The sequence below is a fragment of the Sciurus carolinensis genome, chromosome 16, assembly GCF_902686445.1.
Source record: "Sciurus carolinensis chromosome 16, mSciCar1.2, whole genome shotgun sequence".
NCBI lineage: Eukaryota > Metazoa > Chordata > Mammalia > Rodentia > Sciuridae > Sciurus > Sciurus carolinensis.
Window position 1 is genome coordinate 64231302 of NC_062228.1, and position 13716 is coordinate 64245017.

The window sequence follows — 13716 nt, forward strand, 5'->3', positions numbered from 1 at the left end:
TCACTTAAACCCCTGGGATAAGAATCCATGAGTGGATTAATCCATTGATGAAGTTAGAACTCCATGATCCAATCACCTCTCAAAGGAAAACCACTGCACTGGGGACAAAGTCTTCACTACGTGAACTTTGGGGAGGCATTTTAGATCCAAGTCATGATGACCCAGGAAGCAGGGTTGTTTCTCGGCTATGTTCTCAGCTGGGAGGGCAGATCTGGGGCACAGATAAGTCCCTCCCACCGCAGGCTCCTGAACCACCTGTCCTCATCTGGCAATGGAAAGCCCCACAAAAGGAGACCTTCCTTGTCTCAGGAACTGCTGATCCTAGAAGTGGCCATTACCCCAGGCCCTACTTTGAGGAAGACGGGAGGGAGACTGTTACCTGCCCAAGGTTGACCAGTGGTCAAGTTTACCCCCATGCTTAAGCATAAGCTAGTGGATTTCCTCCCAGGAGCATTTGTGCCTGGAACATGCAGGCAGAGTCCACAGGATCAGAGGAGGAGCTGTGGGTCAGAGAAGAGGGCGCGAGAAGGCAGGAATGACTCAGAGGTGTTGATGGAGGAGCTTGAGAAGGTACTGCCTTTTACAGGAATAAGGAAGTCAGAGGGAGGAAATTTGGAACAACAGAAACACATGACTGGCTGGCAGGAAGTCAGACAAGTCTTGCAAATCTTTCCCCAAGCCTTCTTAAGCCTCCTTCTCCCTGAGGCCATCGTCCTGTGACGCCCACTGGCTGCTCCCATCAGGCCAGGCCCAGAAGGAAACCAGGCCCTGGAGCTTTTCCTCCTCACACAGAGGTTAAGTCCAGACAGCGCTGCCTGGAGCCCTTCCTATCCACATCCCCTGGCCTATCAGCACAGCCCAGGCCCTGGAGAAGGCTCCAGATGCCCTGTCCGCACATCACACCAGACCCCCTCCTGGCTGTCGGCAGGATCTCTGCCTGAGCTTCAGGGCTGTGGGCGATCAGCAAAGCGGACTCTGCGCCAGCCACTGCAGCTCCTCCCTACGAGGCAGCCTCACCGCAGACCTGCCTTGCAGACACGGACTTGTGGAACCACTGACAGGCTGTGCCTCTCAGAGTCAGCTCCCAGCACACGCGGAGCCCAAGGACAACTGCCCAAGCTCCGCACCATGCCGAAGGTGAAGCATCTCCCTCTGTCACCCCCCAGTTATAAAGGTACTCATGGCCTGGGGTCTGTAGGACAGGCAGGAAATCCACATCCACCACTCGGAATACCAGTGGGCACATCATTTGGGTTCAGATTACTGTTGGAGTGTCCCTTGCTCTCAAGACGCCTCCGACATCCATTTCCTCCCTGGTGATGGTCTTGCTTGTGTGGTGCAAGAGGCCCTGCGCCATGAGAGTGGCTCTGAGTCTGTTGTACCCTTCCCAGAATGGGTCTCCTCCAGAGGATCAGGTTGTACACTCCAACTGTTACTGAGTCTTGCCCCTTTTTCCTCCTTCCGGCGATGCACAGAGTTGAGGAGAATTGCCCATTGCCTGTGTGTAAGTCCTGTCTCCACCAATCTGAGACCCATGAGTCCCGGCAAGCAACCCATCGGCGTTGTGAAGGATCCTCATGCCTGGCCACAAGGTGCGCGTGGTGAGGACTCAGTGGACACTGGCAGAAAGTGTCAATGATGGAAGGACAGAACAATATTTGAATTTACAAAAGGTTTGGAAGAGAATGAACTTGACCCAGCATGTGAAGAAGCTTTAAAAGAGAGACTCGGAATTGGGTCCAGGTGAGCTGCACAGTCAGGTGCTCAGGATCTACTGTTCTGTGCCCACCAGCAGAGGGACCTGCATCTTTGAAGGGTCTCCAGGCTGGAGAGATGACTGGCCCTGGTGAGAAGCCCACAACCCTGTGCCAAGGACAGGCTGAAGGAGATGCCAGGGAGACTCTGAGAACAGGGACCAGCCTGGGTCACTCAGGCACTTGGTGTACCTGTCTTAACACACTGGACCTCAGTGAGATGAGGACACACCAGGCAGAGAGCGGAAGTGCTGAGGACAGGCACCATTGCTGTCTGAGCTGCCTGCAGGGAGCCCAGGCCCAACCCAGCCAGTCCTGGGAAAACAGGAGCCAGGCTCTGGAGAGGGCAGTTCCCCTTCCTGTGGGCTGCTGTTGTGACAACCCATGACATGCAGAACCCCACCTCCAAGTGGCCACACCCTGTGTCCTTCTGACCTGCCAGACTCTGTGACTTCCTCCATCTGCACAGCCAGGACCTGGGGAGGAGATGCCATGACCCCCACCCTCACGGCCCTGCTCTGCCTTGGTGAGATGTGAAGAAGGGGAGGGGACACCCTGTTCTGAGAGGGACCCCAGCCCACAGTCAGGCCCTGGCCATCAGGGGACACAGGGCCCAGGAGGCTCTGGGGAGGAGAGGGCCTGCTCAGGCCTCAGGGCTCCCCTCTCACAGGAACTCTCTTTCAGGGCTGAGTCTGGGCCCCGGGACCCGAGGGCAGCAAGGTGAGTGTCCCCAGCTGGCCCAGGTCCTGCTCCTCCCTGGGGACCAGGAGCCACCCTGGGCAGTGGATGGAGAACAGCAGCTGTGGGCTGAGGCTGGGGAGCCTGGAGGGAGCTGGGCTGAGGGCTGGGATCTGAGGGGCTGTGCTGGGACCCAGCCTCTCATTCCCTTGCAGGGACACTCCCCAAGCCCACCCTGTGGGCTGAGCCAGGCTCTGTGATCACCTTGGGGAGGCCAGTGACCCTCTGGTGTGAGGGGACCCTGGAGGCCCAGGAGTACCATCTGGAGAAAGATGGAAGACCAGTGCCCTGGGACAGACAGATCCCACAGAAGACCAGGAACAAGGCCAAGTTCTCCATTCCAACCATGACTGAGCACCATGCAGGGCGATATCAATGCCACTATCACAGCCCTGCTGGCTGGTCAGAGCACAGTGACACCCTGGAGCTGGTGGTGACAGGTGAGAGGACACTTGGGATCCCAGCACCTGGCTCTGCCCTCAGGAAGGGGGTCTGCTCCCAGGTGTCTCTGTCACAGCCCAGCTGGGGACGGTGTGGAGGAGGGAGCCCATTAACACCTGCCTCCTTCTCTGCTAGGATTCTACAGCAAACCCAGGCTCTCAGCCCTGCCCAGCCCTGTGGTGACCTCAGGAGGGAACGTGACCCTCCAGTGTGGCTCACGGCAGGGATATGGCAGGTTTGTTCTCACTAAGGAAGGAGGACACAAGCTCACCTGGACCCTGGACTCACAGCAAGACCACCATGGGCAGTTCCAGGCCCAGTTCCCTGTGGGCCCCGTGACCCCCAGCCACAGGTGGACATTCACATGCTATGGCAGTTACAGGAGAACCCCCCAGTTGTGGTCAGTTCCCAGTGACCCCCTGGAGCTCCAGGTCTCAGGTGAGAAAGCCTTATTCTTCACTCAATTGAATTTTGAGTACCCAAACAATTTTCCATGAACCCTGTTCCACTTGGGAGGTTAACCAACAGGAACTCGGAGACACTGAGCCAGAGACTCAGGGTGTGAGAGAGTGACCTGCTGGCAGGAGGGGAGGCAGGGTTGGCAGGTCCTCCCCTCAGTCCAGGCTCCTCTTCCCTCCAGGGCTGTCCAGGAAGTCCTCCCTCCTGACCCAGCACAGCCCAGTCCTGGACCCTGGACAGAACCTGACCCTCCAGTGTCACTCAGACAGTGGCTATGACAGATTTGCTCTGTCCAAGGAGGGTGGACAGGACCTTCCCCAGCTCCCTGGCCAGCAGCTCCAGGCTGGGCTGTCTCAGGCCACTTTCCTTCTGGGCCCTGTCAGTGGCTCCCATGGGGGGTTGGTACAGATGCTACGGTGGACACAGGCTCTCCTCTGAGTGGTCAGCCCCCAGTGACCCCCTGGACATCCTGGTCACAGGTGAGGAGCCCAGTATGTGCAGTCAATGACTCAGACTCTGCCCAGCCCTGTGGGGGAGCCCAGGAGGTGATGGGCAGGGTGAGGTGTGGGGTCTCAGGAGGGAGAGAGACAGGGAGGGTCAGGGAGGGGCAGAGAAGACAGAGACAGGGAGGCACAGGGAGAGGAAGATCAGAGACCCTGAGCCAGACAGAGAGCACAGGTCCTCAGAGAGGCCCTGGTGAGGTCTCAGCTCAGAACGAGCTGGGCCCCCTCACCCCTCCTTCCTCTCTCTAGGACAGCTCCCTGCCTCACCCTCCCTCTCAGTGCAGCCGGGTCCCACAGTGTCCTCAGGAGAGAACGTGACCTTGCTGACTCAGTCACATTGCCCGATGGACACTTTCCTTCTGGTCAAGGAGGGGGCAGTTGACCCCCAGCCCTGTGTTTAAGACCCCAGGCAGAGTTCTCCACTAGGGCTGTGAGCTCACCCTGACTGGGTGGGGACCTACAGGGACTGTTTCTGTCCCGCCCAGTTCTCCCTGGGAGGCCAGCTTTCTGGGAAAATCTCTCCCTCTGGCCCTGAGTTCCCCATCTACACGAGGGGAGCTGGCTGGCCCTGAGGACCAGTGCCCTCGCTCCTGCCCCTGGGCGGCTTGGCGGGTGGGTCCTGGGTCAGCTTCTCTGCAGCCCTCTCTGGGCTGCCCCTCTTCTCTCAGTGACAGACACTGCGGGCTGGAAGCACCAGGTGCCTGGGGCCTTATCCAGCATCCAGGGGCTCAGCTTGGAAAGACGAAGTCACAGCATTTTGGAAGCAGCAAAGATCCTCAGCTGCTCCTGGTCAGACTCTCCCCTCTGTGGATCTCACAAAATGGCTCAGCATTTGCTCAGGGCCAGCCCTGGGCCTGGCTCTGCAGGACCCCCAGCCCCCAGCCGGGTGAGCAGGGACCTCCAGGCCTGACTGGGAAACAGGGTCCCTGCAGGGGTCATGGCGGGGAGGGGCCGCCAGGCAGGTGTGGCTGGACGTCCCTGTAGCAGCTCTTATTTCTCCTTCTGAGCCCCTGAGGATGCGGCTCCTCACCGGCACCTGCAGGGTCCCTGTGACACAGTGGGGAGTGACAGTGGGTGAGGCTGGACCCCCACCAGACGCAGTGTCCCAGCTGTGGGTACCACTGGGCCCCTCCAGGGCTCACCTGCTGTCCTCAGTGCACCTGAGACTAAAGGGCCGTGTGCTGGCCACCTGGATCACTGCAGCCACCGCCTCCCTTGCAGCAGAATTGGTCTCTACTCTGCTTTGGGGTTGCACTTCTGTTTGGTGTCTCTCCCTTTCTATGACTTTTAAAGCTGGAAATTTAGTTTAAGATATTTGGATTTATAATTTAAAAGTAAATAACTCTACTCCTATTTCCCTGGGCCTAGATTGTATTTATGCATTAATTATGGGGAGTCACTTCTTCCTACCAAGTCCTCTTTTCCAAGATGTTTGGAAATAGAGGTTTATTAAAGAGCTTTAGAAGTATTGTGAAGTAGAAATGGAATACATTCATGGATGATTTTCAGAATTGTCTGACTATTGTAGCAATTTTTAAGGTCAGTCTTTATTTTCTAAATAATAAGTACAGGAAAGCAGTTAGTTTGGTATATTGATTTTATTTCATATTAACTTAGGGTTCTCTCCCTTCCAATGATTTTCCAATCTTTTGTGATTCACTGATAAAATTCATGTCAAACAAAATCAGATGGAAATTTCACTTTTTAATTTCCTAATTGCACACCGATTTTTCTTCATCAAATGTACACGTGTATGTGTGCAGTTACACATATCAACTACTATGTAAATATGTAAACATGAATCCCTAATTATAGAATCTCATCGTCTTGTTCTTAATGTGTAAGAATATATATATTATGCACATATTCTTAATGTCCTTCAACTGGCATCATGTCATGCATTTCGTTTTGGTTCATTGGGCACAGATTTATACTTCTGCAGAGCAGATGCTCATGTGAACCTCTGACATGGCCACCGGAGCTCGCGTAGCCCTGCATCTAGTGTGCGTGGTGCAGATACGGGGGTTTCTGGCTACACGGTGATGGCTAATGAGGCTGATTGATGACGAGGCCTGGGAGAATTGGCTGGGAGGTGCGGGGGCAGCCAGAGACGTTCCTCTTTCAGCTTCTCACCTTCAGGCACCCTGAGGACCAGCACTCACCCCTGGCCCCAGGCCCTCAGCTGGGCATACAGTGGAAACTCCTCTCCAGGGGACGTGGTCACCTGGTCCAGAGACCCAGGCTGGGCCGAGCACACAGGACAGGAGAACCCCTGATCCAGGGGCCACTTTCCCCACCAGCCCTGAGCTCTGGGGCTCAGCTGAACTTGCTCCAATGTGACTCAGACACAGTGTTGAACTCACAGAGCACAGTGAGGGTGACGAACCAGGGAGAGGAGCAGAGGGGACGGGAGCAGCAGGGACGGGCTCTCAGGGTCTCCATAGAGTCCAGTGTGAGAAGAGCCCAGGGTGGGGGTCCAGGCAGGACAGGGTCCTCGACTTCACACAGCCCCTCCTCTACCTTGATTCTCAGGAGACACTGAGACCTTCCGCCCATCACAGAACAGCTCAGAACCAGGACAGGGAGTCAGGAGGATTCTCAGCCCTGGGGCTGGTTCTGAGGGTCCAGTGCTGGCTAGGGGGGCGGCTTTCCTGGGTGGATGTGGGGGATCCTGGGGTGATTTGGGTCTGCCCTGACCTCTGCCCTCTGTGTCCACATTCCCAGGCTCCCCTGCCCAGGATTACACAGTGGGGAACCTCATCCGGATGGCCATGGCTGCCTTGGTCCTGGTGGTCCTCGGGATCCTGCTGTTTCAGGCTCAGTATGACCAGAGAGGGACCCAAGATGCAGCCAGGAGGTGAACAGCAGAGAACAGGCAGCACCCAGAGTGCAGAGTGGGAGATGAAGGACCATCCAGAGGTCTGCAGACCACCTGGCTCAGCTGGGGCTGCACCCTGACCCTGTCCAGGCAGCAAAGGTGGCTGGGTCAGGACGGCTGGGTGCTGGCTGCACAGTCTTCCCCACAGTGCTGTGAGCACACAGGGCTGGCCCACCGCTCTCTGCAGCCCTCCAGGAGCCTGTCCCCCTCGGGGGTTGTCTGTGCAGCTTCCCTGAAACACGGGAGGTGGAGCCACAGGCTGGTGTCTGAGGACTGAGTAACGGGTGCTGGTACTGTGGCATGGCTCTGAAAAAGTCACGTGAAAAACCCGGGAGTCCTGCTGAGTGTTTGCTGTTACTGTCCATGTCCCTCCTGGCCACCTCCACGTGCCCAGGTATTGCCCCATCACCCACGTGCTGGCTCTAAGTCCAGATTCCTCTGCTCATTGCTGGTCTATAGAAACCATCCACCTGGAACTTCACCTAGACTCACCTCAGTGATTATTCCTTGTAAGTCAAGGTTAGCTGACAGCTGAAGAGACAGGAGCACCTGGGACCTCAGAACCAGAGCAGCTGGCATTCAAGACCCTTGACATGAGCTGTAAGGGCTTTCCTCACCAAGGTGGGAAGGAGGTAGAGAGCCCACATTTATGGGGCTTACCTGATTGGCTGCCACTATGGTGGCCTGGCATCTGTTCTGGTCCAAATCCTTCTCCTGGAGAGAAAGCCTTAGTTCCCTCTGGGAGGGTCACAGAACTCCTGCAGGTCCAGGAGAAGAGCCAAAGTGACAGGAAAAGAGTGGATTACAAAGACACTCTACCCCAGGTGGTGCAGGACACAGATCCCGAGATTGCTCCGGATCCAACTCAAATTCCATTCCAGGTGGCATCCTGTGGAGAAGGGACAGGAAGTCTGCCCAAACCAACCAAGCACGGGAGGTACGTGTGGCTGCCATGGGAGGAGGCACACAAACATGCCAGCCCCAACCTCCATCCCAGGCACTGGGTCCTGCCCAAGACCAAGGCTGATGAGGACAAGAGAAACACCTGCCCCAACCAGGGTCCATCCCTGAGCAGTGAGCACTGGCTGTGTACACTGGAGCAGGTGCTACCAGGCCAGCTGGGCTACAGGACTCACCCAGCAGGGTTCAGCTGGCTGTGCTCAGTGGCCCTGAGGCATGCAGGTGGACCCTCAAGGGAGTGGCCATGTGCAAGGGTGGAGGATTACAGGGACATCCGTATCTGCACTATTTTGGCACTTCTGGGACTGAGCATCTGACCTCTCAAATTCAGAGAGGTCTGGATGCAATGCCATCGGTGAGACCAGCAAGTCCCCTGGAGGCCCCTTCCTTCCCTGGAACACACTCCACCAGGAGACGGCAGCAACTCCTGCCCCCTGAGGCTGAAGCCTGAGCTGAATGTGGGAGGAAGGAGCTCACAGCACCACTGTGCAGGACTCCAATGTCTGCTTGATCTACATGGAGCCTCCCCTCACTTACTCCAGGGTCAGGGCACCTGGATACCCATGAAATCCTCAGGGAAGATTTCATGACCCCATGACACACTGGGGAAGGCTGATGGGGGACACACACAATGCAGCCATCAGTGCTGATGATCCAGGAGAACATGGGAATGTTCCCTTTCAAATGCATGTGACCCTACATATACATAGGATAGTGATCTCTGTCTCATTCCATCACCTTTCATACTCCTGCCCTCTACCCCCCTCATTTCCCTCTACATAATCCAAAGTTCCTCCATTCTTCTCTTACCACCCACCCACATTATGTATCATCATCATTGACTTATCAGAGAAAACATTCAGCCTTTGGTTTTTTGTGTTTGGTTTGTTTCACATAGCATGATATTCTACAATTCCATCCATTTACCCACAACTGCCATAATTTTATTCTTCTTTATGGATGAATAATATTTCATTACGTATACATCGTGTACAACCCTAGAAACAAAAATTTGTACCCCATTTGTGTACTATGAATCAAATTACAATCTGTAAAAATAAAGAATAAAAAAATAAGGATGAAATTAAAGCAAAAAAATAAAATAAAATGAAATAAAATGGATGTAGCAAAGGGCTGAGCATGCAACTCTAAGGTAGAGTGCTAGCCTCTATTCACAAGCCTCTGGATTCAATCCCTAGCAACAGAAAACAAGCAGATTGAGACAAATATGTACATATGGGTGCCTTCTCCTGATTTAAGAGATATAGGTAGAGATGATGCAAAGAGACATTCATTCTTTAGTTGTGATCAATTTTCTGTTATTATTTCCCTGCAGAAGTTATCCATGAAGAATGAAATTAACATCCAGAATCAGTATGCACTCAGAGCACCAAATAGACAAGATTTTATAAAAGAGAACCTCTCAATGACATATTGTAATTAAAGTTCCTAACATACAGAAAAGAAAAACCTCAAAAAATAAATGTCCGGTACCATTTAGATAGATGCAAACCTGTCAGAATTACTTCCTATTTCTTATCACAAATTCTAAAAGTCCAGAGGGACTTGGAATGATGTGTTCCAAGCACTGAAAGAAAGTAACTGTCAACATATATTGCTTTATCAGAAAAGTCATCCTTCAGAATCAAATGAGAAATGAAACCTTCTAAGATAAGCAAAAATTAAAACTATCCACGACTACTAAAATGGCGTCATATGTAGAGACATGTTTAGCCCTAAGATGGCGGCTGGTGTTGGGCCAAGAGGTGGCGCATAATTAGTGTTAACACGGTGTGATCTCTCATGACCTTTTGCCTGATAATGTCTCTTCTGCGCTCGTGGTCAACAGATGTTCCTCATTCTTTCTTGATTGGTACCGTGGTACGTGCTCCAATTGTGCTACTTAATCCAAAGATGATTGGCTGCCTTAATATATATAAGACATTCTCTTTACCTGGAAGAGAGATCGCAGAACAAGATCGCAGAACGAAGGATGCAGTACGCAGGCCGCACCTCTAAGACACACCTCTAAGAAGCAGCAGGTCTCTGAAAGCGTAGCCTCTCTAAAAGCAAGCAAGCTTCTCTTCCTCTAAGCAAGCCTCTCTTCCTCTATAAACTAGCGAACAAGCAAGCAAGCAAAAGTAGTTCATTCCCAGTCTGCTTCCGATAAATTCCCGCGGGATTGTTGATGTGGGCGGCAACAGTCATAGAAAATACTTAAAGACATAGTTGACACAAAATGAATAAAAAAAAAAAAATCCCCAGAGCTCACTAATGGACAAATCTGTTTTGAAGACTAGCTAAGCAAATGAGAAACAAGACCAAATTAGACATTAGAAGTAAATCAAAATGGTGGAAACTAATAAACATATCTCTATAAGAACATTAAATGTAAATGGTCTCAATTACCCATTAAATGACATAAACTTGCGGAACGAATTTAAAAGGAGACTCAACTCTGTGTTGTTTTCATGACACCTATGTTATAGGCAGAGACAGTCACAGCTGAAAGTGGAAGGATGGAAATTGACAGACCATGCAAATGAAACCTGACAATAAGCAGGAGTAGCTACTGTCATATGTGACCAAGCAGACTTCAAACCAGAATTAATCAGAAAAGTCAAAAAGACATACCCATAAAGGAACAATCTAACAAAAACATATAATGTAGTAAATATTCATGCACCGAACACTGTCATACCTAATTACATAACAGAGAGACTAGTGGAACTGAAGACTCAGAAAGAGGCTAGTGCAATAATATTGAGTGATTTCAGCACACCTCTCTTACCAATGAAAAGGTCATCTGGACATAAAGTTAGTAAAGACTCTTTGAACCTGAATAATATTATAAATCAAATGGACTTAACAGATACCTATATACATTTTTATCCAACAAGAGTTGAAAATAATTTCTACTCAGTTATTCAAGGAACATTCTCCAAAAGAGACTATATTTTAGGCCACAAAGCAACTCTTGACAAAAACAAAAAAGTGTATATAATTCTTACATTTTATCTGATCATAATGGAATGAAATTAAAATCAATACAAAAAAAGCCCTACAGAAATTATATAAACATGGAGATTGCAGAATACATGTTTGAACAACGAATGGGTGGTAGAAGAAATCAGGGGAGAAACTTAAAATTCTTAAAATCAAAGGAGAGTTTTGATACAACATTCCAGAACCTCTAGGAACTATGAAGGCAGTTCTAAGATCAAAGTTCAAGGCATGAGTGTCTATATAAAAAATAAACAAACAAACAAAAAAACCCAAATAAACTACCTAATGATCCATCAAGATCTTTAAAACACAAGAACAAATAAATTTAAAAACAAGTAGAAAGAAAAAAATAATTATAATCAGAGCTGAAAGAAGAAAATAATTATGTTCAGAGCTGAAATCAATAAAATTGAGAATGAAAAAACAATACAGGGCTGGGATTGTAGCTCAGTGGTAGACCACTTGCCTAGCATGTGTGACGCATGGGGTTCAATTATTAGCACTGCATACATGTAAAATAAAGGTCCATTGACAACTAAAAATGTATTTAAAAAAAACAATACAAAGGATCAATGAAATGAAGACTGTTGTTCTGAACCAAACAAGATTGATGAGACTTCAGTCAAATGCTCCAAAATAAAAAGAGGAGAAACCTAAATTTAAAATGGTAGAGATGAACAAAAGAGAAATTGCCACAGAAATTCAGAGGATCATTAGGGACTGTTTTGAAGAGTTGTACTCCAATAAATTGGAAAACCTAGAAGAAATGGATCTATTTCAAGATACATCTGACCTGCCAAAGTTGAATCATAGAAAATGTTGGGACTAATGACATGTTAACTAACTCAGGCTGACTCCTTACTCCCTGGCAGGTGAGCAAGATCAAGGCCTCAAAGGCGGTTTCAATAGTTAATGACGATAAATTGGACCACCATCAGGGATTGGTTAACAACAGTTCCGCGAACGTGATCAGCTCATGCTTGCCATATAGTCCTATGGGACTCTCACCTGTGTGAACCCCGCCCCCGTGCCTGTGCCTTGCTGACCTTTAAGCTGATTGGTTCCTGCCTAGCCTCCACCCTACAATAAAAGTTGTGTGACTTACTCAATAAACGAGTTCCTGCTGTGACTGGTCTCCCTGATGCGTCTGATTGTCCTCCGCCCGGAAGGCTGGGAGCGGGTGGTCAGTCAGCCCTACCTATCCCAGTCTGACCTTGTTGGGGAGTGCTCCCTTCCCTTGTTGCTGGTCGAGAAGTGCAAGGGGGCTTAAGACCCCAACAGAAAACCTAAAAGAACACATAGTAATAAGATAGAAGCAGTATAAAAAGCCTTCTAACAAAGAAAACCACAGCACCAGATGAATTCTCATCTGAGTTCTACCAGACCTTTAAATAAGAACTAATTTCAAAGCCCTTCCAATTATTTCACAAGGGATGCAGCACTTCCAAATTTACTCTATAGCCAATATCACACTCATATCAGCAGATAAGGACACATCAAGGAAAGTAAACTACAAATGAATATTTCTCATGAACTCAGATGCAAAAGTTCTTAATAAAATATTAGCAAATCATATTCAAGAACAGATTAAGAAGAATGTGTTGTCCCAGGAATGCAAGGATGGTTTAACACATGCAAATTAATAAATGTAATTTGCCACATAATGGAATTAAGATCAAAATCACTTAAGTGTCTCAAAAGATTCAAAGTAAACCCTTAACAAAATTCAGTGCCCATTCATGATAAAAACACAATCCTCTTCACAAAAATCCCAGAATTATAAAATTCCTAGGAACAAAACTAAACATGGTGGTGAAAGACCTCTAGAATGAGAACTATAGAACATTGAGGAAAGAAACTGAGAACAAGCAAGAAAATGGAAAGACCTCCCATGTTCATGGATAAGCAGAACTGATAGTGTTGAAATGGCCATAACACCAAAAATCAATATAATGCTTCAATCCAATCCCCCTCAAAATACCAATAATGTTCTTTAAAGAGCTAGAAAAAAGAGTTCTAAAATTCATTTGGAAGAAAAAAATACAGAATAGTCAATGTAATTCAAAGAGAAAAGATACGGGGGACATCACAATACATGATTTCAAATTATACTACGGAGGTATAATAACAAAAACTGCATGGTACTGGCATAAAAACAGACACACAGCCCAGTGGAACAGAATAATAGAAGACACAGAGACAAATCCACATACAGTCATCTGATGCGCAAAAAGGTGCCAAAACCTACATTGGAGAAAAGATAAGACATTTTAACAAATTGTGCTGGGAAAACTGTTTATCCTCATGCAAAAGAATGAAACTAGACCATTATCTCTCACACTGACCAAAAGTTAACTTAAAATGAATGAAAGACCTCAAAATTAGACCAGAAATATGCAACTCATAGAAGAAGACATAGGGTCAACCCTACAGGCCCAGGCGACAGCTTTCTCCATAGAACTCCTAAGGTTCAGGAAAGAGGGTCAAGACTTAGTAAATGGAATGGTATCAGATTAAAAAGCTTCAAAGCAGAGGAAAACAATTTAGAATATGAAGAGAGAACCCATGGAATAGCAAAAAAATCTTTGCTAGCTAATCTTCTGAGAGAGGTTTAATATAAAGGTATAAAACCTCAAAAAACTTAGCATCAAGAAAACCCAACCAATTACTAAATGGGCAAATGAACCAAACACTTCTCAAAAGAAGACATAGAATGATCACCAAATATATGAAAAAAATTCAACATCATTAGTAAATAGGGAAATAAAAATCAAGACTACACTGAGATTTCAACTCCCACCAGGCAGATTGACAGTCATCAAGAATACAAAAAATATGAGAAAATTGTATTTATTTGGGTTTGTGTCTGTGTCCTCTATTCTGTACCATTGATCTACCTGTCTATTTTGGTGCCAGTACCCTGCCGTTTTTGTTACCATTGCTTTGTAGTATAGTTTAAGTTCTGGTATTGCGATAC

General features: G+C 48.7%; 1 protein-coding gene across 1 annotated transcript; it reads left to right on the plus strand.

The window, feature by feature from the left end:
* Nucleotides 1–2162: 2162 nt before the first annotated feature.
* Nucleotides 2163–4527, plus strand: LOC124966935 (leukocyte immunoglobulin-like receptor subfamily A member 6). The gene is given in 7 exon segments (XM_047528845.1): nt 2163–2280; nt 2439–2474; nt 2648–2932; nt 3069–3371; nt 3574–3794; nt 3796–3871; nt 4145–4527. Coding segments are annotated over 7 exon segments (1107 nt in total). The 5' UTR covers nt 2163–2246; the 3' UTR covers nt 4297–4527.
* Nucleotides 4528–13716: the final 9189 nt, after the last annotated feature.